The 27,987-nt window shown below is 45.9% G+C and overlaps 1 protein-coding gene across 7 annotated transcripts in view; it reads right to left on the bottom strand.

Annotated features, from left to right (window-relative positions):
- The window catches only part of Rbfox1 (RNA binding fox-1 homolog 1), a 1,452,839-nt gene extending 1,427,938 nt beyond the window's left edge, over window positions 1–24,901 (bottom strand). The window contains exon 1 of one of the 7 annotated variants that reach the window (XM_087202739.1): window positions 23,944–24,901. Coding sequence is in view for 1 of the 7 variants with exons in the window: in XM_013065590.3 (XP_012921044.1) it covers window positions 24,038–24,040 (3 nt within the window). In the remaining 6 variants the exon portion in view is untranslated. The remainder of the gene's footprint in view (window positions 1–23,943) is intronic. The other 6 variants (XM_087202724.1, XM_013065590.3, XM_087202727.1 and 3 more) reach the window with 6 other exon arrangements.
- Between the last annotated feature and the right edge of the window lie 3,086 nt (window positions 24,902–27,987).

Here is a 27,987-nt window from a genome sequence, read left to right as displayed (position 1 = left end):
TTATTTTAAATTAAAACTCTTAATATCCTACACCGATCTTGGCCTTTGCTTTGCTTCTGCACAGCACTCCTTTCTCACTCTATTAAGTGAGCATTTCTTCTGTCATGTAACAAAATGGACTTCTCAGTAGAATGTCTGAGTTCCAATCCCAGACTTCAATTTTTCCTGGCTGTGAAACCCCAAGAAAATTGCTTTCTTTCTCCAGACATTTACAGCCCCCTCCTTCTGTGGCCATTGCAGAGTTCAATGATTCCAGGATGCAAAACCTTTACAATGAAATCTGCAGGCAGCAAATGTTCCCTTATGTGCAACATTGCTGTGGCCATTGCTGCTATAGCTCACTCAGCGCCCCTAGTCCACCAGGGCCCATACAAAGCAGCTGCACTCACCCCAAACCATTCCACTTGGGAATTAAACATTCCCATCTGAGAGGAAGTCATCCCTTACCCATACATTCTTTTCTTGTTCTGGATTTCTGTCTGTCCCCTGCTGTCTTGCCTTTGCTGCAGGTGGAAGGCAGCCAGACTTCACATGCTCATCACCCAAACTCCTAGAGTTTTCTAAAGCTCCGGTCATGTGGCATCCAGCCTTTTTCCTCAGGAACACAATTCAAAGGGATGAGCTTTTCAGAGAAATCTCATCTTTCATCATCTGCCAAAAATAACCACAGGAAAAGGGTCTATCTGAAAGCCTTATCACCTCCCCATGCATGAGATCCAACCCAGGAGCCAGGCTTCAGGGAGGGGAGCTGGTCCATCGGATTCTGAATATGTGGAGGATTAGTAAAAATAAGTGGGCTAGCCCATGGAGACACACACACACACACACACACACACACACACACACACACACACACAGAGTCCCTTGTTCGTAAAGATCAGGAGAATGTCAGCTTCTGGTTACTTTGTTTTGCAGTCACTCTTTCTCTGCCCCAAAGACTCATTATCCAGGTAATCATTCCCTGTGAAATTGCCTCCTCTGTGCTTCCTTCTCAGATCCAAGAATTCAGCTTGAGCTCATTCCCAGCAGCAGGCACCTTCATTGCAACCTTTCCCAGCTTGGCTGAGGGGACACCAGCACTGCACATGTCTTCCCTCCCCACATCCATTAATGCTGTCTACCATATACTTAGACATCTGGCCGACAAACCAACAAGCCCATTTCTCCAGCCTCCATAATCAACCAGCACAATATCTGTTTCCTCACAATCCATCCCTTAGAGAGATAAAGCCAACGTCATTTCAAATTACATGGACTCTGGCCAGATGTTCCCTGTCTGGGAAATTGTGTTTTCTGCAAGTTTACATACTCATTATTATTGAAAGTGTGGCAAACTTTACCCTGAGTCTTGGGTCTGGGAACCCAAGCCAGGATGGATCTAAGAGGGCTCCAAAGTGGACCTCCCTAAACGGAAGCCAAACTTTTCCAGAATTGCCATGTTACCTCAGTAACTGCTCTTGTCCAGCTATCTTCTCTCTCCTTGAAAATCTGTTCGATGGGATGGCTTTTAACAGCACTGACAAGGGAGAGGCCCCCTAAATCCTATCTTCAGATTTGACCTCTTCCCTGGGCCCTAGACTTGAGTGTACAATTATGTCCTTCAACCTACACTTGAAAGCTTAGCAGGCATCACACACTTGGCCCCAGTGGAGCTTTATAGTCTTGTCAAGCCCTGTAAATGAGTTCCTTCACTGGTGTCCCACACAGGGGTCAGCCACTGTTGTTTATCCAAATGCTACAGGTTGAATTTCTTCCTCCTTGCCTCTCCTCTCACCACCTATCAGTGTTCTCACATAACACTGATGTGATTTTTCCAGGACCAGTCAGGATCACCACTGCTTTTGAATTACTCCAAGAGCCTCTGAAATGATTTCCTTATATATGATTTTATATATATATATGATTTCCTTATAGTTTTGATACCTCTTCTCTAATACATCTGTCACACAGCCACCAAAAGGATCATTTTAGCATACAAATCAGACAATGTTTCTTCCTTGCACAAAACCATCGATGCTTTCCTTGCTGCTTAGGGATGAAGTCAAAGTCCTCATCCCAATATATGATCTATCCTCCCCTCTCCTCACAATTCACCTGCTCATTGACCACATCAAGTCTGCACTGACACCCTTTCAGCTCCCCAATAAATCAATCCTCTTCCTGCCTCAGGCTATCTGCCCTTGTGCTTCTCTTTTCCTGGAATGGTATTTTCTGGGGATTACCTATTGCATACCCATAGGCAACCTTCACTCAAGTCTTAGCTAAAATGTTATCTCCTCTAAGAAACTTCAGTCACTACCCTACTACCAGGACTACAGAGTTCCTACTACAGAAACCCTACAGCCACATTCTCCACTGAAGGAAAGGCCCTGGCACATCATGCACTATCTCTCTCACACACATATGACCTCTGCCCCTCTTGCTGACCCAGGTTTCCTTGTGAAGTGTGTCTTTCCACTCCTTTCACTGGAATATCCAGGAAAAAGAATCTCATTTATCTGTTCACTGATCCTTATTACAAAACAGATTCCCTGTGTACCACAGATGTCCAATACACATTCATGGAACGAAGGAAGGAAGGAAGGAAGGAAGGGAGGGAGGAAGGAATGAATTCATGTCATTAATGTGACATTGGTGCATGTGACAGGGCTTGACTCTGTTTTGCTACTGAAGAGTCCATTTAATCTATAACACTATGACCTAAATTAGAGCACAAGCTTCTTGCTTTCTAAAGAATTCTCTGAGCCAGGATGCAAATCACCAAAGATACAAGCACTAACATCCTGCTATCCTAAGCTACCTGTGATGACCAAACGTTTTATCTCCTTGTTCCTTCCTGTGTTCCAAGGGCCAATAGCAACAGCATCACTAAGGAATGGATCAGCATAAAGTCAGCATTTCAGGCCCTACCCCAGACTTACTGATGCAGCAACTGCATTTTAACAAGATTCTTAGGAGATTTGCATGCACATTAAAATTTGAGAAGCCCCACTTTAATTCCATGGGTCTGAATTCAAGATGCTTATTAGTAGCCCCAGGCCAATTAAGTCAGTCTCTGGGGCCGTAGCCTGGGCATCAGGGCTACTTTCCAAAGCTCTTCCCTTATTCTTATGTGCAGTGAACAGTTAGAACTAGTGATTTGGCAAAGACTCGTACAGCTTAAAATTTTAGAAACTGAGTCTATGTGCACACAGAGGGAACTGTTATTCCAAAGCGAAAACAATGGAGGATGCACAAATATCACAGAACAGGGACAAAATGGACACTGGACTCTGAGGCCTGTGGACCTAGCTCTCTCTTCAAAAGGAAAGGAACTCAGAGCCAAATCTGTGCCCATGGAGGCCTTGGGATGTGTCATTTACTGTTTACGGTTCTCCTAGGAAAATACACATAAGGACATTTTGTAATATTTCCTTCACAATCCAAAAAAATGAAAGAAAGGAAAACCACCTGAAGATAGTACCCAGCTCTTTGCATCTTTTAGAAATTTCACACCTTCATCAAAAACAGATGCTATTTACCTGTGGAACGTTAATGTTTTGAAACCACTATCTGTAATTAGCTCATTAGTTCACCTGTGGAATTGGTTGGATTAAAAACATTTTAAATGTGAATCAGGCCTTCTAAGACCTGGCACTAACACACCACACCTGGGAAGTGGGGCGTGTCCTTAAGTCAAATGGCTTTGCCTAAAGTGGGAAGTGAACCCACTCCACTTACAAAAACAATATGGTGCCTGAGAATCTGGATTCGTAGGAACATCTTTGTCATGAGGTGAGGAAGCTTGCTTTGAAAAATCCAGTGACCCTAATTTAACACACTCTTTTTTAAAACTTCAAATGTGAATACCCTTAGGCAGTGAAAGTCTCAATGAGAAACAGATGGCATAGTCAAATTCAGAATATTTAAGGAGATCTTACTTACAGATGTACTATTTTCAAAGGTGCAGACAAAGGGGAGGGTGGGGAAATCACTCAGGATCAGAAGCAGCCTGGACACAGTACCAGCAACAGTATATTTCTGCCCTGGCTAAGAGGGCTCAGGGTGAAGAAAGCTATGGGGTCCCAGAAAGAAGGAGGCTGTTCCGTGAGGCTGGAGGTAGCCTGTATTCAAAAGACGCTCTCTGTGACTCAGAGAGTGCACTGAGACCATGAACCCTCCACCTCCATCCTGTCCTCCCTTCAATTTTCTGCCAAAATATACCCATGAACAGAACTCACAGGAAGATGAAAGGCACAGCCCTAGATGTCTTCCTTGGACATCAGCTTCTCAGGAAAGAGCAGGGAACATAGAATAATGCCCCTCCCAAGGAGGCCCACTTACTAATCCCAGGAACCCAGGAATACCTGTCAATCATGTTTAAGAATTAAATTTGCAAGTGAATTTGAGGTTGCTAATCAGCTGACTTTAAGAAAACGATTGAGTTACCATCCTGAACTCAATATAGTCACAAGGATCCTAAAAAATGGAAGAGAAAACCAACAGGAGGTCAGGAGAGACAGGACTAAGGCTGAGAAAGAGACGTGCAACATGAAGCTTTTCAAGACAAAGAAAGAGGTCACACGCCAAAGAATGTCAGTGGCCTCAGGAAGCAGGGAAAGGCAAGGAAAGAGCCTATCCTTGGGTCGTTCCTTTCTGGAGGCTCCAGGGGACAATGCTGACACACTGAGTGTTACCCAGAGAGACCTGTGGAAGACTTTTTTAAAGTACAGAACTTTACAATGCTAACTCTGTGTTGTTCCAAGCTATGACATTTGCGGTCACTTGTTCACCAGCCCTAGGACACTGACCCAGTGGAGAAGGCTCAAGAATGCCTTTCAACAGGCAGCCAGAAGATGGAAATGTCTAGCATCCTCCCCTCATGGGTATCTTCTGATGTTCTTGGTCAAGTACCCTGAATCTGAACCCTAGAATAAAACTGGCCCCTGGACTAAAGGGGAGATGCAGGATGTCATATCAAGACTTGGGCCTTGAGGTTAGCAGACTTCAGTTTGCATACTGGCTCTGCCACTCAGGAGGCACATGGCCTCAGTTTTCTCATCTGCAAAATGGAGATGATAAATGACAACTACATCATGATTTAGTTTAAGGGTTGAATGAATAATGCATGTAAAATGTGAACCCTAGAGCCCAGCACAAAATAGATGTTCAATATGTGTTGGAATTTCCAGCCTCAGCTTCTTAACTATGGTGGTTTAAAATATGTGGAGAAATTCTTTGAGTTCCCTTTGTATGATGAAGCTTAATTCTCCTCCCTTTGAATGTTCTTGGTCAAGCCTTGATGACCACAAAAAAAGCAGAAAGAAAAGTATGTGACCCCAAGCTAGGACCTGAAAACCATTATACATATATGATTCCATCTACGTAACATCCTAGAAAAGGTAAAACAGTAAATAATGGTAGTTGCCAGGACTTTGCAGGAGAGAGGGGAGGGGAAGAACCTTTAAAGCATAGGAGATTTTTAGGGCCCTGGTCCTATCCTGCGTGATACTGCAATGGTGGGTAGATAACTTTATAGATTTATCAAAACCCAGGGAATTGTCATAATAGCTAAAACAAGGAAGTAACCTAAGTGTCCACCAACAGAAGAGTGAATAAACAAAATGTGGTCTGTACACATAATGGAATAATATTCAGCTTTAAAAAGAAAGGAAATTCTGGTGTATGCTACAATAGGGATGGGCCTTGAAGACACTATGCTAAGTGAAATAACCCACACAGAGAAGAACAACACTCTATGGCTGTCCCTATATGAGGTTCTCAGCAGAGTCAGCCAGAGAGCAAGTGCAAAAGCAACTGCCAGGGGCCATGGGGAGGAGGATGGAGGATGGTATGAGGGACACGGAATTCCGGGTTTGCAAGATGAAAGCTCTGCAGCCGGACGGTGGTGATGGTTTCACAGTGATGTGAATGTGCTTACTTCCGCCAGAGTGTTCCCCTAAAGATGGTTTATGATGATACACTTTATGTGCATTTTGTCACAATAAAAATAGAATTTTATAATGCAAATTGTAATCCCTGATGTAAACTGTGGATTTTAGGTTAAACAAATGTTTTAGCCTTGGTTCACCAATTAGAACAGGTGCTCCACATTGATGCCAGACATTAAGGACAGGGGAAATCATGTCCCAAAAAAGTCATTACAACTTCCTCCCTTCCTCCCCACTCCTCCTTTCTCTCTCCCTCTCCTCTCTCTTTCTCACTCCCTCTCTTCTCTTTCTGTCCTCTCTCCCCCCCCCACCTCTCCCTCTCCCTCTCTCTCCCTCTCCTTCTCTCTCCCTCTCCCCTTCTCTCTCTTGCCGCCAGGTTGTAAACAGCTCTCTGGAGACAAGCATATGGAAGAACTGCAACCCTTGAGCAGCAGCTGCTGAGGGCTGAAGGCCTGCTGACAAGCAGGTGATGGGCCTGGAGCATCCCAAGCTCAGCTCTAGGGAAGCTTTCAGATGCTCACATCTCCACTGACCCTGGGAAAAACCTGGAGCCAGCCCACCAGCTTTGCCTCCCCAAGCCTTCGGACTGCAGAAAACCCAGGAGATACAGAATGATTTGTTTTAAACTGGGCTTAAAAAATATGCTAATTCATTGTGCAGTAATAGATAACTAACATTAAACAAAAAAGGAAGAGCCATGAAAAACTTTCAAAAAACAATTAGAAGTGAGTGAATCTGAAAAGTTCATAGCTTTTCCTCAAAATAACTGAACACCCTGGCTGCCAAAATCAGGGGTCAGGAATCCCTGTCACAGAAGTTGGCAGTCTACAAAATGCCTAACTATTCAGTGGCAAAGAAATGTTTCACTTGAAATTTAAAAATAAAAAAATCCCTTCTTTGGGATCCAACCCCCTGCCAAGTGCCTCACCCCCCGCCAAAAAAAAAAAGTGTCGCCAAGCTGGTGTTAAGGTGGGGATGTGGTTATTTCCTCCTCATCAGCATTTTCCCCTCAAACCGTCTGTCACACTGGCAGATTTTTTTTCTCCCCAGCTAGCAGGAAGCTAACAGCTTATCCACTGATATTCTGCCAACTTCTAGTCTACCTCCAAGTCATCCACAGGCCCCAAAAGCCAGACAGAGGTCATGACATTGAGGCTTCTGTCCTGCTCAGAGCTCTGGGATGTGCCCTGGCCAGGCTTCCAGGGAAGAGGAGGAGGAAATGCCCTCTCACGCAGCCCAGCTGGGTCTCCACTGACTTCAGCCCAGTGGCCATCTGCTCTCTTCTCCCTGCTATGTGCACAGCTTGGTCTGGGAAGTGGAAACTTTCTGTGGGAATCAGCATTTATTTTTTTGTAAACTCGGATGCGCAAGAGTGGAGGACATTATCTGGCATGTAATATCATGGTGCTTGTCCACATATAGAAAGTGATGCGCAGAAAATCAAAGATGCCACTTGGCGGGGGGCCAAAAGAATCTCTACATATTTGAAAGCACAGACATTTCAACCTATTGGGATGGTCAGGTGTGACTTCAAATAGAAAAGATAATCAGAAATCCAATGCAAGTAGTAAATGAGTCTTCTTAGATTTTCTGCAGAATTCCTCCAAAAAAATAGAAAAAAATCAAAGCTCTAAAGTAAACACATTGAACTTCACTGAAATGAACTTTATTTTGGTTAATAAAGTCACAGGTTACCAAAGTCCTTCCTACGTGCTTCATAAATATTTATATTACCTAAAATGGGTAATAATAGCTAATGAACCTCTCTCAAAATGGGCTGGCCAATGAAGAGGTTTTGAAAGACCACCAAGTTTTATTTAATAGTGATAATCTGGAATTGGACAGAAAGGGATATTGACGTATACAGGTCTTAAATACACACTGTTAAGCAGGAAAAAAAAAACAGATTAGAAAGTATAGGGACATAAAAATGGAGACATGTGTAGAGTGGAGATCTATGGGAGAGTCCTCTGGCCCACATTTCCCAGGTCTCCCAGAGTTATAATTTATGATGCTAATTATACAAACCTGGAGCATTCTCATGATGGACCATTAAGTGAACTACAAATGCAAGTCTTTTCATCAGTATTATGCATCATTAAAATGTATTCTACAAACATTCATTTTTCACAGATGACCAGTAGTTAGTAGTACTTAAAAATAAACAAACTATTACAAAAGTTCACTGAGGACTGCACTTAAATGTCGCAAATATTCCACCAATACCCAGCCATTCCTGGAATTTTCAGGACGGACTCTGATTTCATACTACCAACAGAGTTACTGAATGGTCCCCAGTTCAACATTTTATGAGAATGCTGGGTTTTTTAAAGGTTTTTAGTTCTAGCACGCATTGTATTCATGGCTTATGTTTCAATAATTGAACTTTAAGACATACGGAAGTTTCAATTCAAGTAAATACCGCATTCTTACTGTGACAGCAGAGGTATGTCTCTTTTCCTCCAACAACACAACCACGACCTTCACCATTATCACTCAGGTCTCTGATCTGCCCCTCAATACACAGAGTCCCACCAAAAAGTTAAAACAGAGGCAGTGATAGGCCCAAGGTATTATTTTTCCCTGCTTAACTGGGTCATGGTAAAACAGTGTAACAGTCATCGTTCCTGGACTTTTGAATTTCTTGTGTCCACACACTTTGAGAATCTCATTTGTAAAAAAGAAATGGTAAAAAAAAAATTGTTGTATGCTTCTGTCCAGGTGAAAATATGTATTCTTGCCATTTGGAAGACAACTACTTTCTGGAAGTCCCTGAAATTTATCTGGGCCACACACCCACACCAAGAATTTCTTTCTTAGTAAATATGAGACAACAATTTGTCCTTATCTTGCCCAGACCAAACCATCTTAAAGTGGTGAAAGGAAAACATTATCACTGGTCCACAAGAAAAAGACAGACTCATCCGGATCAGGGACTTTTCCTTCCATCAATTGTTGTCTCTTTTCTACAAAAGTGGGGAGCATCTACACACACATCAGCCAGGTGCATACAGTTATGTGGCAATCCCCTCACACCCCTTCAGAGCAGAGAGAAACTAAATATTATGCAAGCACGGACAGTTATGGAGTGTCACCTAAGATTTTTAAGTCCAGTTTTAATTTTTTAAAATATTATTTTAAAAGCTTATCACTTATCAATTTTAAAATGTCCCAATATTTCTGGTAAATTAAAAAGGAAGAATGGAACCTCATTCAATTCATGATGAACCCAACAAAACACTCTATGATAACTGAAAAAAATATTTTGAATGTTTTTGGTTTTTATCATTAGTGACCATTAATTTACAAAACAACGGGTTTTGATGCATATATTTTGATCATACCAATCATCACTTTACCCTCTCTTAAACCTATTCCTCCCCTGTTCCCTTCCTCTTGCCCAATAATAGTCTTCCTTCTACTTTCATGTCATCCTTGTTAGAGTACACATATTAGGGAAAACATGTGATATTTGTCTTTCTGAGTCTGATTTATTTTGCTTAACATGATGATTTCCAGTCCCACCCATTTTCCTACAAATGACAAAATTCATTCTTCTTTATGGCTGAATAGTACTCCATTGTGATATACACCACATTTCCTAGTCCAGTCATCTGTTGATGGGCACCTAGTCTCCTTATATCTCAGCTATGGTGAATTTTGCCACAACAAACATGAGTATGCGGTTATCTCTATAATATGCTGCTTTAATTCTTTCAGATGTACACCAGGAAGTAGTACAGCTGGATCAAGTGGTAGCTCTACTTTTGGTGTTTTGAGGAACCTCTGTACTGATTTCTGTAGGGACTATACTAATTTATATTTCCTAATTTATATTTCCTGTTCCCCTGCATCCTCACCAGCACCGTTTCCTTCTATTCTTTTATTATCATGGTATTGGGGACTGAACCCAAGGCCTCTGTTCTCAGCTACATCTCCAGCCCTTCTCATATTTTGGAACAGGGTCTGGCTAAGTCACTAAGTTGCCCGGGCTGGATTCAAACTTGCAGACCTTCCACCTTGGCCTCCCAGAGTACTGGCATTATAAGTATGCATCACCATTCCCAGCTTTGTTTCTTTATTCTTGGTGACACCCATTGAAATTATTTTAATTGTACAGATAAATGGGGTATATTGTGACATTTCGATACATGCATTCTGTATGTACTAATCAAATCAAGTAATTAATATTTCCACATCCTTCATGTTGAAACCTTGAACTTGAGTTCCCTTCCCAGAATAGCCTTGGTGACCAGAGTTCCTTCCAGAAGCCTGGGATGGTTTGGTTTCCTTTCTCTTTAAACTTTCCTTATCTGCCCCATGCTGAGAACTGACACAGTTCCAGCCATGTCCTGCAGCTTCGATGTCCTTTGTTGAGGGAATAGCCTCGGCTCGGCTCCCTTGTATGCAAAGCATTTCCTTCTGCTCTCAGCCACCTCAAAGAGTTTTAAAGGAGGAAGACATTGTTTGGCAAGGGAGAGAGATGTTAAAATAAAAACAATAATATGCAAGAAGACAACATATGTACAATGCCTGAGATATGGATGCATTCCATGGGGTCCCAATTATTTTTATAAAATACGATATTAATTCCAAATGCCTTATGAACAGACATTTCTACCTATCCATCAAGGACTTTTCTCTAAACCACTGAAAAATAAGCTAATACTTCATGATAAGCCTGCCTTTTTGGAAAGCGTAATCCTTCTTCTTAACCAAGAAGGCACCATGTAATAGGGATGGCAAATAAATTTCATTCCACATAGTCATTCCAATTGGCTGATGGTGTATGTCTAGAGTGATGTATTGAGGATTCTAAGGTGGTGTCGCTGGTGGGGAGAGGAATTGATTATCAGTGTCGCCACGTGCAAGGGCTGGTGTCACTTGTGCCTCACATTTGCCATTTTGATGTAGAGTGTTACTGAGCACTGAAAGAAATTGCATGAATAGAAAAACCGTATAATGTATAAGCTGGGCTGCAGTTGAGAACATGATGTTTTTCAGGTCTATTTTACCAGGCAGTTTTTCATGGATGTTTCTAAACTACATTTTAAAAGACAAAGTCGTGTTGATGGCTTTTACTGGAATCAAATGGAGCATGGACGTGGCTTCATCAGCACCTTATGAGTTCCTCCTGAACAGGTATTTGTAGCAATGGCATCCCATCTGTCCCACTCTTGGGCAGGGGCTCATGAGTGTCCCTGACGTAGGACAGCTGAATGGAAGATATCATGACATCAGTCACTGTGATGGTCAACCTTGATTAGCTTAAGAGGTACCTCTGAGATTAATACAGCACAGTTCTGGGTGTGTCTGGTGGGTGATGGGAATGTGACCTTGGGAACTGTATCTGGTCCCTGTCCCCTTCCTTTCTGGCACTCTTACTTCCCCTGTGCGCTGTTTTCTGGTGAACATGAATTGAGCAGCTCTGTTCCACCATGCCCTTCTACCATGATGTTTCTGCCTGGAAGCCAGATAACCATGGACTGAAACCTCTGAAACCATGAGCCAAAATAAATCTCTCCTCCTTCAAGTTATGGGTGTCAGCTATTGTGCTTGTTACAATCACCAGGTGTCTCCTCAAATCTGTGCCCAAAGTACATTTGGTCTGTGTTCGAGTCAGAGGTTTCCAGCTGGAGAAGCACCTCCCAAGAAACCTGGGGCAAGACCTGGAGGCATATTGGGTTGTTAAGCTAGGGCACAGGGTAGTCAAAAGGCCTCTAGTCGGGATGCTCCTAACTACACAACAATGCAGCAGATGCCACCAAAGCTCATGATTACCTCATCCAGATTGGCAACAGTCCACAAGTGCTGACTTACACCCTGGTGTCAGCCCAAAACCTGGTCTCTGCTATGCAAAAACCTGGTAATAATACAGTGTAATTATCAGGCTTGGGAACCCAGAATGTGCACCCACCTGTCCACCCTCTCTGTGGCCCAAAGCAGAGCCCTGAGTTGTCCCAGTCCTCATACCTGACCTCAGAGAAAGGAAGGAGAGCAGTATCTACTCCACAGATTGTTTTGGGGACAAAAATATAAAACCAAACTTTAAGCTCTTAACTAAGTCTTTGGCAGGTGCAAAGTGATAGCAGAAAACAATGACAAAAGCCAGCACATCCCAACAGGTAAGCAGTGGCTAATGGCCAAATGTCTGCCACCATGATAACCAGATCAGAGCCATAATTACGCATGATATAGTTTCATCAGGCTCTGAGTGCCACCCCCTACCATGACATACAAGGACCCTCTGGTCAGGTCATTCATTTCAGTAGTAGTGGTACAAGTTAAAGCCACATATCCTTTGGCCCTGAAATTTCACTTTGAGAAATGTATCATCATGATGTCCGCATGGATGTGAGAAATGGCGACGGTCCAGAGTAACTTGGGCAATGCTTCAATAATAAAATATTGAAAACAACACAAACATCCACCAAAAGGAGACCACGTTAATAATGGAACATAAATATGTACAATGAAATACTATATAGCTATTACCAAAATGGAGGAGAAATATGTGTACTGATATGAAATAATCCCTACAATTAAACAGAAGCAGCAGCCAAGAGTGGGCCTCTGCATTCTATCGCTGTCCTATATTGACACAGATGTCTATGCAAGGGTGGGCGCAGGCACAGTATCTATGAAAGGATGCACAAGAACCTATCATAGTAGTGTCACTGGTGAGCAGGGAGGCAAGCAGAAGGGAGACTTATTGTTCTCTACATACTTTTGCATTATTTTAGTGTTACGCCATTTTTAGTCTAAACAAATAAATAAAACATCAACTATGCCCTTTAAATGCATCATACCCTGCCTATAAACAGCCGTACTTCTTGTGCACTTGACTTTTGTAAATGCTGGTGAATTAGTCCCACTTAAAATGAATAATTTTAAATACTTCAAGTGAAGCTTTTTCTGAATAGTCGCTTCTGATTCTTAAACCAAACAATGTCCACTGAGGAGCCAATTGTTGGCACTCAGCCAGTGGTGCTCAGGACAACAACGAAAACTGCATGAGGTCCCCATCATAACTCAGAGGACAGATCCTGAGGCTCCACCCAGTCTTCTCCTCTCCTTTGCAAAACCCCAGCTTTCAAATCAAGCGCTGTATCAATTAGCAAAGCCAGTCGGCTCTCTGAAGCTGAGCTGGATCTGAGCTATTATTAGTTTTTGAACAATGGCTTGGAGAGAAGCGAAGGGGAAAAAAAAAAAAACTTACCCAAGCTTTGATTTTGAAACAACTATTCTGGGAAAAGCAAGAAAAGACAAAATTATATCACATAGCTAGATAGTTTAAAGGATTCACCTTATGAAATGAGTTCTGCTGGGTCCCTTCATGGCCCCCGCAAAAAAAAACCCTTAAAAATATTGCTTCATAGTGTCTTAATTGATGACTGTATGAGAATATGCTTGTGTCCTTTTGCCACTGAAAATTATTCATGTTTCTTTTAAAAAGTTAAAAGGAAAAAAATCAAATGGCAAGGACATACTGACATCTGCTGGCATTTCATAAACTCCTTTTAAGACAAGGATTTGTTCTGGATGCTGTTCTCCATGTATTCTTGTGCACTGGGGCCCATACATGGTCCAGCAAAATAAACATGTCCCAAATGCTCCCTGAAATGGTATAAAAAGAAGATCATCAAGGAAGGAACCCTCCAGAGCCTCTGCCCCCCGAGCGGGTGCCTCCTTTGCTTTAGCAAAGCAACCTGGAGCTGTGTAGGAATACAGAATCTCATTCCTTCCTTGCTACGTAGAAGAGCTGGGCCAGAAATAAATTCATTTCTGTGAATTGTCTCCTCTGTTTTCCTGCTGTGAATGGGGAATTCCACCAATCTGGTGTGGAAAGGGTGAATGGATGAGGACACAGGGAGACAATGCCCCACCTACGCAAAAACAAGGAAAATGAAGCTAAATGCTTCTTTTCCCAAGAACAGCAAGAGAGAAGAGTTTCTGAGCCCAGGAAGCAGCTGAACTGAAATCACGAACAGAGAGGGGGCATTTGCAATGTGAGCTTCAGAAAGGAGTAAGAGGTTCAACAAAAGGATCTCCCTAGCACAAATAAGCCCCAGAATCCTAATTCCAAGATGCTGAAGCTATGGATCCAGTGAGGGGACAGTTAAGGGACACTCAGAGAAGAATGCACTCCGACGTCTCACTAAACCGTGTGTGTGATGAAGATCCCTAAGGCTGGGTCTGCCTCTACCTGCAGCTCCCACAGGATTCACCTGCAAGGGAGGGCATGAGGCCACACAAGCTGTGCTCCGGACATGTCACAGCAGAAGGCCCAGAGCCACTGCTCCACATCCACATGGGTTCTGAAATCATCAAACAGCCTCCCAGTATCACACTGCCCCTTGCTCCTTCACTTCCTCCCTCAACACTTATGTGCAAGCATATACACGCACATATGTGTATCCATGTGACTGCACATAAAATGCACACATGCCTGTACACTGACATACTAACACATATGTAACACGGGCTGTGTGTACGCGCCACATGTATACATATACACCTCTGTAGAGACCATGGACAGACACAGGTATGCACACACATGCACACACATGGCCTTCCCCCAAGGAGGTGCCAGCCCCTATTCTCTCACCAGTATTCAACCCATTGTTGAGCACATGTGAAGGTTTCACTCAGCTCAGAAAGGAATGATGTGGGGCCTAGAAAGCCAGGCTGTCCCTTTGGCCCCTGCAGGCAACTGGAGCCCTATCCCCTTCCTCTTTGGGAGCCCACAGTGCCTGCCTCCCCCTCCTCTCCACTGCACATAGCTGGGCCCTCTTCATCCTCAATGGGAGCTCATGTCTCTCTTTGGAGCCCCTTCCCAGATCTTCTCTGACCTAATATGGCCATCCACCCTTTTAGTGTGTGCACACTCCATTTTATCTCCATCATGATACTTATTATTATAGGTAGTAATTCCATTGTTTTTTTACCTGCTCTCTTGATTTCTAAGGGTCTTTCCTGCTCCTGGGGAAGAAATGGCATGGGTCCTGGTCCACTTTCCATCCCAATAAAGGTCCCCAGAGCCTGTTGCAGCAGTGCCCAGAGCACAGGGTTGGAAATGTTTTCTAAGTGCCTGGAAAAGCCAATGGGACTCAATGAAAAGAACCGCTATGGCAGGACCACTGCTCCAGGAGAAAACCGGAGGAGATAAGCCAGTGTATTCATGTGCCCCGGTGGCACTCAGAATCACATTCCTTTATTCCAGGCTGAGGTTATGATACTAAGCATTGCACCATACTGTCCTCTTCCAAGGATCCCCCTGTAAGGGGCTGCAAGTATGTGTACCTTCTGGTTCCACATGTTTTATACGCCTCTGTACAGCTTATTTATTTAATATTCAAATACATGTCTTTTAGGTACCTTACAAAGACTTTTTAGTGAAATATAGTAACATAGATTGTAATAAAAAGTGAAAATTAAAGTAAGAGCAGGGAAGTAAGATAGAGTTGACAGTGAGGTTAGCATGCAAAACGTGTGTATCAAATCCTATTTACTGTGGAGACTAGACTATAACACCAGTTCTGAGCTCCCTGGTAGGGTTTATGAAAAAGATTCATGAGAAGTTATGACACTCAGAGTGGTGACGTATAAATAGCATGATGCCTCAGGGAAAGACATACTCCTCCTGGTCCTGAAAACAGATCACACAGTGACGACCAACAGAGCCCTCCAAACTACTGTCACAGCAAATGAAAGAAAGAAGCATGAATTCTTCATAACCCACTTGTCCTCTTCAGGTCCTCGGATTTGTTTCCAATAACATTCTGATTCTTTGCACTTTAAATGTTAGACTCGGCTGTAAAAGTTCCTAACAACTTCAGTCTAAATGTTCTGTTCTCTTTCTGCAGGCATACATAATATTATTTCTAAGTTGGGGGTGATATGCTTTCTTTAATGTTTGTCATTATAAGCTGACACCAGCAAAGCACAAATCAGTACAACTAAGCTCACAGAGGGAAGAGGCTGTTTCCTTGGCCTCGTTATGCCCTTAAAAAGGTTGCTTTAAATTCACACACACAAAATCTGTATGTGTTTCATGTGTGAAATGAGGGAAATGAGGGAAATCCACTAGGAAACAACATTTTCTCCAAGAATCCCAGACACACTAGCTATGGATCTTTGATGTCAAAGAGCCGTGGATTACGAATCCCCTAAGTAAACATCACAAGGTAAATAAGTGGATCAGGAGAGATTACTCTGAGACATCAGTAGGACAGCTGCTTGACTTACCTCTTTCTGGAGCTTCTCTTTGGAGACAGGGGTAGACTCACTGTCTTTTAATAGACAGAGAAGTGGAGGCTCAGAGAGGTATAGTAACTTGCGCATGGTCACACAGATTTAAAAAATGGCAGAATCTGGGCTCAATTATGGGTGTACCTAACTCCAAAGCCTGTGTTCTCCAGGGCTTTGTTTTCTGGATTTGGTCTCCCAGAGCTACGAGTTTAGCTCAACCTGAAAGCACCCTGAAAAGGCACACTCCCTTCTTATTCCACCAACGTCCTGCCTGCTTTAATTCACATTGGTTAACCTCACCAAATTGGAAGTCAGAAACCCTCCTACCACGAGCCTCAAGTTCTTAAAGAGATGTGCTCATCATGCCCTTTCCTGTCCCCAAGGAAACTCCTCACATGCCCCCAGCCTGCTAGGACTTTCCTTGGCCATCAGTAGCAGACGAAACAGGCCACTTTCTGGGGCCACTGAAGGAGAAAGCACATCTTTTACACTTCTCTGACAGCCAGCCACATCAGGGCCTCTTCCAGACTCATGCGCCAGAACACAGGCAATGGCCCCATAATCAAGACGGGGCTCCTCCCATGGACAAGCACATCCAGCCAGCATAGCTGGGGCCTGGCCAGACTATGGATGCTGAATCAGCCCACACAACACCCTACTCTGTCACTTTTCATAACGAGTCTAATAAATTAGTGTTTCTCTCTGCCAATCAATCAGAGCCAGGCATATGGCTGCCATCAGCATCCTCGGCAGGCAAAGCTCCATGGAGAGGAGGCCGCGTCTGTCAGCACCTCCAGCCCCATTTGCCACTCGGGGTCCTTCTTTACTCTCAATTCATCAGCTCAGTTATAATCAAGAGGAGGGCAAAAGAATCATGCTGCTCCCTACAGAGAGAATGGGATTCTGGCAGCAGCAAGAACAATAACATCACTCCTATTAAATGATAATAATAACTGTCATCCTTCTCTGGAGCACCATGGTGTCTCACATGGGTGAGACTCACACCTTGTACCAGGTACTTTGCTAAAGTAATTTGTGAGCCTGATGAATCATCAGACTGACCTGTAAGGTAAGAGTAATTATCCCCAGACAGGGACAGATTGAGGTTCGGAGAGGTGACAGAAAGTCAAAGGTCACAGAGCCAACAGAGAATGGAGTCCAGGGAAGCTGGGCCATCTGACTCTGCAAACCTAGCAACTGCCTCACACTGCCTCCTCCGAGTGCCTGGAGATGATGCCCCTGCTGGCCCTCCCACCCAGCATGCCTTGCTGCACAGGGGATATTGCATCAACTGCTTGGGCTACAGGCTATCTTTCAGCCTTGGTTTCTTTGTCTGTAAAGTGGCACAATAAGACTTCATGATAAAGAGCTGGTAAAAGACTCATTTAATGCCCTAGCATGGGAGGAGCCCCAGGAACAGGTAAATACTTGGGTTCTGGGGGGCACAGGCCAGGGTTGAAATCCCTAAGTTCAGACCTTCAGTTGTGATCATCCACATTCTAAAATGTGCAGGAAAGAGATATCAATGTCTTAAAGACAGACAGACTTTGTGATGTGTAAGGTGGCTGCCCAAGTTCACCCACTGTGATGGCAAAGGTATTGTTGGTTCTCAGGAGAAATGGAGCTGACACTGATCATGGTGACTGGATAATGGGAGCAGCAGTTTACACTTTGAGGGTTCACCCAGCTCAGTCTTGGGTATGCGATGCCCAGGGACTGCCATAAAGAAATGGTCCAGGCCTCCCTCAACTGGCTTTAGAGCAGGAAGCTCAGGGGAGGCACAGAAGGGCTCCATGCAGCATAGGGCCTTAGGGCTGTGAGGCGAGGAAAGGCAAAACCTCCAGTGCAGACCACTCAAACACAAGGATGAAAAGATGTCCCAGGAAACAGAAGCAAATACTTTGTTTTCCCACTAAGACTCTGAGGGGCCCAGCATCTCTAACAGAGCAACTCAAGCCAAGCCACATGATCCCTAACCACTGCACCACACTGTTCCCCAACTGCCTGGCGCAGGGCTCCTGAAGGCAGCAGGAGAGCCCTGGGTGCAGTCATTGCCACAGGGGGCTGCAGACTCAGGCTGTCAGGTTCAGATTCCTGGGTGTGCCACTGCCCTGCTGTGAGGTCCTGGAGCAAACTGCTCAGAGCCAGCCTATAGCTCACTAGCAGCAAATCACCCCCCAGTGCACCAGAGGCATCAAATGCAAGAATTCAGGAATACAGAGTTTCACGGAGCTCTGTGCCACCCACCTGGCTGGAGGCCGGTGTCCAGTGGTGTGCAGTCACATTTGTGCATGGAGCTCCTGGAGTTATCCTCCAGCGGGTCAGAGAAAGGATAAACAGATCATCACTCAGGTGATGCAAAAATGCTCCTGGCGGGGGTGGGGGGTGGGGCTGCAAGGAAGGAAAGTGCACACAGGAAGTAGGGAGAGCTGGGTTACAATGGTTACAATCAGGGGACCAGGAGACCAGCAAAGAAGGCATGAGGCGAACAGGGTGGGCAGCAGGTGACCCTGATCCAGAAAGACCCCACACAACTGAGCCACAGGCAGAGTTCCTGGTGTGGCCCAGGGCAGCTGCAGCCAGCATGGGAGGAAAGCTGTTCAGGCCCACATGGCAGCACTCCATCAAAGCACACCTCTGCTTTCTGCAGCCAGGGTGAGGGGTGCTCTGAGAGGAACAGCACCAGCTGCCTCAGAACTGGCCCTGCCAGCCCATGGTTCAAAGACCACCCATCACTTGGAGCCACACCCAAGAGAGGGAGAAACAGGGCCAGGTGCTAAAAGAGAACTGACCAGGAAAGGTGATCAGTGGAGGGAAAGGGCACTGCTCTTCCCAGGGAGATCCCCCCAAGCAAGGCAGGGGTGGGGGTGGGGGCGTGTCGCCCAGAGAAACAGAAATGTATACAGTTGTACTCTTGGGGTCTTCCACCCATGGACAAGGAGCATTCCTGGGAAACAAGGTTCTTTTATCCTATAAACTACTCTCATCTTCTCTCTGTCTCTCTCCCTCTCTCCCTGTCCCTCTCTCTCCAATGTTGGGGGTGGAAACCAGAGCCTGGAGCCTGCTAGGCAAGCTCTCTCCCAATGAGCTACACCCCGAGCTCTTAATCTCTTCTTGAATGGCCAGTTTTGGCCCAATGCTAAAATCTAGTTTCTCCATATTACAGAACTTGCCTTTTCAGGTCCCAGTGGGTCCACAGGCCCAATGTGATGGTTGGGGTCCTGCGGAAATTACAGAAAATCAAAACCGGGATGCCAGAAGGCAAGCTTCTGCCTCACTCATCTCAAAAGCACCAAGACCTTCCCATAATGTTTCCGCCTTAAGTGTGCCACAGTATTCCTCTGCACAAAGCCTTCTGGAGGACTCCCAAGAGGTCATCCTTCAGAGGTCCTTATCAGGCCTCTGGACCTTAGATAGTCTACTGTCATTCCTCTCACTACCTCATTACCCTGGTCCCTGGGCCCTTGCACTGGTTGTTCCCTCCCTGTGCCATCCGCTCTGTGCATGGCCACCCCAGGATGGAGGCTGCATCAGGACAGGGGTGTCCGCGTATATTGGGCACTGTTTACTCCAAGTGCTTCAGAACTTTCTGGGACAGAGTAGGCATTCACTGAATGCTCTCCTAGTGAATGTGTGGACTAATACCCAGCAGCTCCTACTTTATACTTAGGACTCAGCTCAAATGCCACCTTCTTGGAAAGCTCCTCCCAGCCCCTCTCTGACACATTGTAACTTTTGTAACCTTTGTCATTTTCTTTATAACAAAGTTTTTACATCTCTTCCTTATTTCTAGCTTTTCCCAATAATATAAGCTCCAAGCAAGCAAAATTCTCACTGGTCTTTCTACAAAGCACAGCCTCCAACATGCCAAATGGCTTTAATAAACAAGATTGCATGCACTACCTCTATCCCCAAGACAGACACAGTCTTCTGCAGTAGCAGCTCACAGTCACCCTCACTCTGTGTCCATTGACCAGTGACAAACCAGTGGAAAGGATGGTGCTCAGAGAAACTATGGACATGAAATATGGGAACAATTGTCTCTCCTAGAAGCCCATGTACTGGTTTTCACCAATCAAGTCTAACGCTGCTTGCTGTGGATACCATCTGAAAGTGCTGTGGCCCCTCATTTTAAAGCTCCATTACTGATTGATTCTTTAATTAAAGTTTTAATATTTATGTGCCTTGAAGCAGTATTTTAAATAATGGAGGTAAGCATTGGGGAGAGCCTCGTGGCTTCTTTAAAAACAGCTTTGCTGTTTGAGGTCTTCAGTACAACATCACTGGTGAACATAACTGTGACAGGTGACTGGATGGTCCCCACAGTGGTGGCCAAGCCAGTGTGAACTTAGGAATCCTGCTTACTGGGCACCTCTCAAGCTGGGTAAAGGGCTGCTGCCCTGTGTCCTTTGGAGCAAGTACACTCAGATTTCAAGAATCTCCTTGCACGCCACTGGGAAATCACTGCATCCCTAAAGTGTTTTGTGTGTCAGATACCATTTCCCCCTTGGAAAGTGTTCATCACTCCACCCATGAGCTTAAAGGATGCAAATAAAATGGTCTAATTTTTAGAAAGGTAAAATGTCATACACATACACAAGGCAGACCCAATTTTCTGAATGTAAAAACCAAAAATGATCTGAGAGGACTTTGGTGAAATATAATAGCTTAATATGGCTTGAGCAGAAAGGGATAAACCTATTAGGAAATAAAAAGACCCAGCAGGCACACCAGCAGAAATGTCTGGAAGACTGGGCTCAGGCATTGGAGTGAGAGGTTGGGAAAATAGCATGGATTACCGTGAGAAGAAATGAGGGCAGATAGGTGGACTCCGGGAGCAGCCAACTCAGACCCGTATTCTGGCATGGTTTGGGCTCAAAACTCCGAGTCACAGGGTGATGGTGCAGACAGGGAGATCTAAGGAGAGCAGTAGTTACTAGGATGCCACTGAAGCCTGCACCTGTTGATTGATAAATCCCTTTGCCCTCCCTGCAGACACAGGCAGCCACCCTCCTCTGTCTGGTTCTAGGAGCCTGGATTTCGGATCTCTTGCCTCAGTGCAGGGAAGATGGGCAAGTTCTGCAGATCTGCGGTGCATACCGCTCTTAAGCGCTCAATCTCATGATGTATTCTTATCACAATAAAATAAAAATTTAAAAGCCTTGACCTGGTGCCTATTCGTGCACTCATTTTTTGTGGGTAATGAATGACCGCAGTTGTGTTCATGCAGTTTGATAATGTCACAGAATTGCATATGGGAGCAGTCACTGTGTGAGTCACAGGATAAATGACAGATAAAGCCACTTCTAATATTCTTTAATTCTTATGTTTGAAAAATATTTCATGTATTTCAGGAGGAAGTTTCCAATTTAAAAAGATTTACTAAGACAATACTTGCAGCTCAGGAGGCCAAGGAGATGAAGCCTTTCTACAGATCAGAAGAGTACACAACTGTCCCCGAAGTTAATTTCAGGTCAACAGTGCTTGTGGAGAGGGTGAGTCAAACACCACTGGTAGGCAGCTGCCCCCCCATCCTTGTTAAGACAAGGGGAGAACAGAGCAGAAGAGGTGAGGGGGCCGTAGTGGGGGGAGCTGAGCCACCTCCCTTTACCACGGACTCTCTTTTGTTTCCATATATAAGTTTTACCCGTTACTTAAGAGGAAATGAATGTGTATCAGGCCAGATACCTGCCTTTTCTATACAGAGTCCCGAGGCCCCGTAATTACAGTAACCTATTTGAGAGAGAGAGAGAGAGAGAGAGAGAGAGAGAGAGAGAGAGAGAGGGACAGAGACAGAGACAGAGACAGAGACAGAGACAGAGAGAGAACTAACACAATTTAAGCACTTACCATATGCTAGGTCCTGCTGTGCATTTTTTATTACTCTTTAATTCTTACCAGAACCCTCTCAGGACAGAACTAATACCAAAACTTTCATTTTACAGGGGAATAAACAGAGAGGTTAAACAACTTGCCCAAGGTGACCCAGCAGGCAGGTAACAGAACCAAGGGCCTGGTGCTTTTCTCAGGCACCAAGGTCTTGTGCTCTGGACTGTGAAGGTTCCCTCCACGATTGTGAGGAAGGGTACCCTTTTCTTTCTAACCCAACTCAACCCTACGGCCACTTAGAGGAAACCCAAGGGATCTTCTGGACCCAGGGCCTCCAGGATGTGGTTAAAGGCATCCGCCCCCATTGTTCGCCAGCAGCCACTGCCAGCACCTTTAACCTTCATCATCGGTCCCAGGTCCTTTGCCTCTGAAGAAAAAACAAAACAGCAACAGAAAAAGAAAAACCTCTTAGCCAAAAATAAATCTGCTGATGGCTCCAGCCAGGCCCTCTGTGGTCATTTGAAAATTGAAAGGATCCAGGCCCACTCATCTCTTTCTCCTCTTTCTCCCCCTCTCTCACATACATACACACACACACACACACACACACACACACACACACACACACACACACACGTGGAAAATGGAGGGTGGATGAACTAGAATAGGGCTGGAGGGACAAAGGACAGGGGTCAGGAAACAAGGGAGGGATCACGGGTTGCAGTGAGTCCCAAGCAGCAGACAGGACCAGGTTTCATAGGGCATTGGATTAAAAAGTTTTTAAAAATCATTTTATTATGAAAGAAATCTCAAGTTATACACGGTGATTCCGTTCAAATAAAACTATTCCACACCTCACCACTTTACAAGTTCAACTGAGAAGACCCGCGGTTGAGTGCCAGTTTTCCAGGCAGCCCGGTGAGGATGTCCAAGCCCTGAGCCACCTGGTTCCACAGTTCCAAGTCCGCAGGTGACCCAACCCTCTGGATTGGCCCACAGGGAAGCCATGAGCCACCCACCCCCTGGCAGCCAGGAACTGAGTTGGCTGCGCCAGGCAGGGTGGCATCAGGGTCTTCCCCTCCCTTCCGGCTCAGGGCTCAGAGGGCTTCCTGGTCCTGCTTGACACCTGGTGCCTAAAGCTGGCTCGGAGCCTTCCGGAGCATCCCGATCAGGTTGCCTCTGAACCCAGGCAGAGAGCTGGGGAAGGCGCTCTCCCAGCCCTGCCCTCGCCCTCGTCTCTGTCCCTGGGTAATCAGGAGACCAGAGCCCAGGCGGCCCCGCCTTGCTTGGATCTGCTACCCCCAGAATTTGCCCCCCCCATGAGGATGCTCTAAGGTGCCCAAGGGACCGGGAGGTGGGATTGGAGTTCCCAACTCCCGAGTTTCCAGGGTGGCCTCCTCCACTGGGGTGTAGCGCAGCATCTCTGGGAGTTGACCTGGTGCCAGTAAACACAGTCCCTGTGCCTCAAACACCCTCCGGTTCCCCTTTGCCCCCTGGGGCTCGGCACTTTCCCAATGCCCTCTCAGGCCACCGAGGTTCCTCGCTCCCTCCTCGCGGAAAGCGGCAGAGGAGGCAGCGGCGGGGGCACACCAAGTACACCCTTACAGCCGGCGGCAGGGGACCCAGCAAAGTGCGCAGGCAGTTCCTGCCCTCCGCACCTGGGACTCGCTGGCAGGACGGACGAGGCAGCCCGCGCGCTTCGCCGGGGCGCTCGGGGGCCAGGAAGGACGTGCTTCGCGAAGCGAGGCGGTGTCTGTCTGGTCCCCCTGAGAGGACAACCTCGAGACTGCTCCACACTCACCGAAAAGTTCCCGTCCACCGCGCCCGGACTCGCCCTAGGAGAAGGCCCGCTCTCAGGGACCTGGCTCTTCCCTCCATAGGACCCCTGGGCCCGGTCAGGGGGCGTAGAGGAGGCGACTACGCCTTGACTTACCTGGAACTCGCGGCGAGTCCGCCTGCGGTCGCCTTCTCCGCTGACCCAGACCCCGGATCTCCCTTGCGCTCTCGACACCCCCAACCACGCTCACCATGAGCTGTAGGCGGCGAAGTGAGGTGCTGGCTGCTCCCACACTGTCCCCCAACTTCGCGGGCAGGTCAGCCCCTCTCTGGCGCCCCTGCTTGGGTTCGACGAGGGTCCGAACAGCCCCAGGCCCTGCTGGCTGCTGCGAGGGCTTCTGGAGCGCAAGGTTTCTGGGTCCCGGGGCGCGCGTTTCGCTGCTCCTCGGGCTGCCTCCGTAGGAGGCTCGGAGTTCTCTCCCTCCGGACGCCGGGGCGGGGCGCACGACTGTCCCCTCCAGACACGGGGTGTGCTGCTCGCTTTCTCTGGCCCCCGAGGCGCACTCGTGGGTCTCAAGGTTGCCGCCGCCGCCTCTGGCGTTCCCGGGGCTGGCTGAGCGCTCGCCCCTACGTGGGTGCCGCCGAAGCTGGGGCGCAAGGGGAGGGATTCCCCTCCGTGAGTTCGGGTTTCCCCACCCTGCGCGGACCCCGGCTCTGTCCGAAGCGACAACCACTTCAAGGCAGCGCAGCCAGCGCCAACGGCTCAGGCTGGAGGAGGCGGCACAGCTCGCAGGGGGACTGGAAAGGAGGTGACCTTCAAACCCCGAGCTCAGGGAGACCAGGAGAGGGGGCTGGAGTGATAGGGAGAGCGGCGTGCACCCGCTTGACCCTCAGGAGCGCTTGCAGGCAGGCCAGAGCGAATGAAGGAGAGATCTTCCAACAAAAATACAGATTAGAAAATAAACAAAGGAGACCGAGAGAGCACGCGAGAAAATGTGTGCGTCTGTGTGCGTGTCTGTGTGCGTGTGTGTGTGTGTGTGTGTGTGTGTGTGTGTGTGTGTGCGCGCGCGCGCGCGCGACAGGCTGCAAGCAGCCCTGGCTACCGAGCCAAAAATAATCCGGTGCGCCAGGGAGCGCGCCCTCCCCCTTCCCTCGCCGAGGCCGCCACCGCTGCGGTCACGGGAGCACCCTGGATTCCGGAGGTACCAAGGCCTCCAGCTCTTTGCCTAAAGGGGACTGGGGTGAAAGTTGGATTCTGGGCCGGTGGGCGCAGGTCCTCGGCGTGCACAAGTCCTTGTCTCAGAGTGGGCTCCCTCGTGGGCCACCAACGCTGTCCACCATCCTGACCCCCAATGAGAGAAGACAAACCCCTGGGAGGAGCGAGGAGTGAAAACAGCCTCCTGCCCCAATCTGCTTCTGCTCTGGGAAGTTTTCCAGTGAATCTTCAAATCTCAAGGCCTGGCAGAAATGGAGCCCTGTTTGAGATGCAGAAAGTTCGCCAGCTTGGGCTGGTTCTCACCCCTCAAAACCACGCCTCTCCTCCTGCCACGTTAGTGTTAGTGGCCTCCTGTTCCTAGATAGCACACTGGCTCTACAAGCCTAGCAATTGTCTCCTTCCTTAGCAGCTGCCTTACAGCCAAAAGACCTGTGACTTCTTAATCCTATTACCATTTAATAAGCACATATTTTTCACCAGATGTTGTTTTAACCACTTTACTTCTTGCCTTTTTAACAACTAGATGAAGTCCTAACCATGGGTTGATCTATTTCACAGATTTAAAAAGGAGGCATTCAGAAGTTAAAGCCATAGTTCTCCTTTCCTGAGCCCCACCCTGGACTCTGAGCCTGAAATTCTACCTTCCTTTTCCTTTCCTTTTTTTCCTCTCTTTCTTTCCTTCTTTCTTTCTCTCTTTCTTTCTTTCTTTCTTTTTTCTTTTTCTTTCTTTCTCTCTCTCTCTTTCTTTCTTTCTCCCTTTCTTTCCTTCCTTCATTTTCTCCCTTCCTTTCTTTTTGACGAACGTTCTGAGTCACTATCTAGCACAATGAAGCTTGAAGTCTACTAAGCTCTAACCTTGGCTCAAGGTCATAAAATTGGAAAGGAACCAGAATCCACTCCCAGGCAGGTCCTCCTAATTTCATGTGGAGAACACTGCCCGTTGAAGACCAGAGGAGAATGGACGAGGCCAAGTCCTCCCTTGAGCCCTTGACCTGATGCTCTTGCTCATGTTCCCAGCCTCTGGTCGACCTGCCCTGCACTTTCAGGGAGGGCTCCTCTTCTAAGGGAGCTGTGAGATTTCCAAATCAGGGGTCCTTTATAACTGTGTTTCCTGGGGCCTCACAAACAGACCCAGTGATTTCTATGTAATCCTCTTGGCCTAGTTTTCCTTCCCATATCCCAATAAAGGGATCTCCTACCTACAACTGGAATTTTTCTTTAAACCATGCAATACTTTCTGCTCATTTGAGAAAATAAAGTTTACAGAATCCAGAGACTCATCTTTATCACTGGCAACAGTGATGTGCAATTTGGGTTGGTTTTTATCATAGGCTTTCTCAGGGCTGTCTTTGATAATAAAGTATTTGTATGTAAACAACTTTTTCCCTTTATACTAGTCTTTATCCTTCACTGGTAGCACATAGAAGCCATAAATCTGGGTTAGTAACATCATAATCATTTCCCCTAGAAACTGTTTACAATGGGAAAGCCACCGAATTTAAATGTAATTGTCTAGCCATGCAGAGAGATGAGATGGGTTGTAAAAGAGGTATTCTCAATTTAAAAGCAAATTATCAATAATGAGAGAAAAAATAAATGGCAGTTAATGGGAACTTCTGTTGAAATATAATGTTTTGCACAAATTCACCAACAGGAATTGTTTCTCTAATATTCCTGCATTTTTACTCCAGAAGGGAAAAAATGAATGCAATCATTCAAGGCAGAAACACTGACTGTTGTTTCATTAAAATGGGTAATCACTGAGCCCTCTTATTATTTTTTAATATAATATTTTTTACCATCGGGAATGAAATAAAATATATTCAACTATCTGAAAATCAAGGTCAGCCTGAATCTGCTCCAAATTATTTATTTATTTTAGAGTAGAAAGAGGCTTATATATCACCAGTGAGTGTCAGGCACGCACTTACCTGTGCTACTTCCTGGCTTAAGACAGTAGTATGAGTGAGGGAGACACCCACTAGAATTTAAAACAAAACTAGAGAAATGATCAACATGGCCTGCTATTACATCATTCATTTGGAAAGTACCACTTTCTCTTTTACCATAAGCTATTGTATTCCAACCAGAGGGTTTTATTTTTTCTGTCATTTCTCCACGTTGAGCCAATGAAAGGTAATGAGAGGTGCTGAACTAGACCTCCTACAGCCATCCAGAGCAAGCATCCCCCAGCCATGGTTATAAACAACCAGGCTTCGGCTCCTCCTACTGGACATGGAAAATACTTTTCAACTTCTGATATAAGTCTCTTCAAAAATGGTATTTTTCATAAAGTTGATTTAAAAAAAAAGCAAGAGACTTTGTAGCCTCATGCTTGAGTGAGAACTAACTAAATTGTAAACTTTATTGTCTTACTTTTCAATTTGGAATCCTTCTATGGTTTCTCACTGCTCCCCAGGATGAGGTCTAATTCCTTTATGTAGGTTGTAAGTCCCTGGGCTACTTGGCTTTTTCTAAATTGACACTGTGACCCAGAGTGCCCTTCTCTTGGAGTTCTCTTCTCTTTTGTATATGCTGTTCCTCTAACTTGGAAACACTCCTGCAGCCTCTTCCTGCACTGTCCTTTATCTTTTACATCTCCATTTGCACATCATTTCCCTCCTGCCAAACCCAGACTTTCTACCACCACTACACAGACTCCTCTAGCATTCAGATTTAACCTTGTCATATCACTTATTCCAGCCCATTGTAAATGTGGTTCTTCTCTTAGTCACTTTCCTCATCACTAGGACAAAATACCTAGCACCTGAAACTTAAAGGAGGAGAGGTTTATTTTGGCTTACATTTTCAGTCCATAGTCTATTGGTTCAAGGTAGAATGGCATGGTGGAGGAATAGCTGCTCATATCATGAGAGCCAGGAAGCAGAGAGAAGAGGGAGGAGCTGGGAAAGAAGATGCAGCTTTCCAAGGCATACTCTCAGGGACTCACCTTTTCTGATCAGGCTTCACCTTCCAACAGCACAT

The sequence above is a fragment of the Heterocephalus glaber genome, unplaced genomic scaffold, assembly GCF_053883595.1.
Source record: "Heterocephalus glaber isolate CG9 unplaced genomic scaffold, H.glaber_assembly_v1.0 deba00001781, whole genome shotgun sequence".
In the NCBI taxonomy this organism is placed as follows: domain Eukaryota; kingdom Metazoa; phylum Chordata; class Mammalia; order Rodentia; family Bathyergidae; genus Heterocephalus; species Heterocephalus glaber.
Note: the sequence above shows the minus strand (reverse complement) of the source record. Positions and strands in the feature narration are given on the sequence as shown.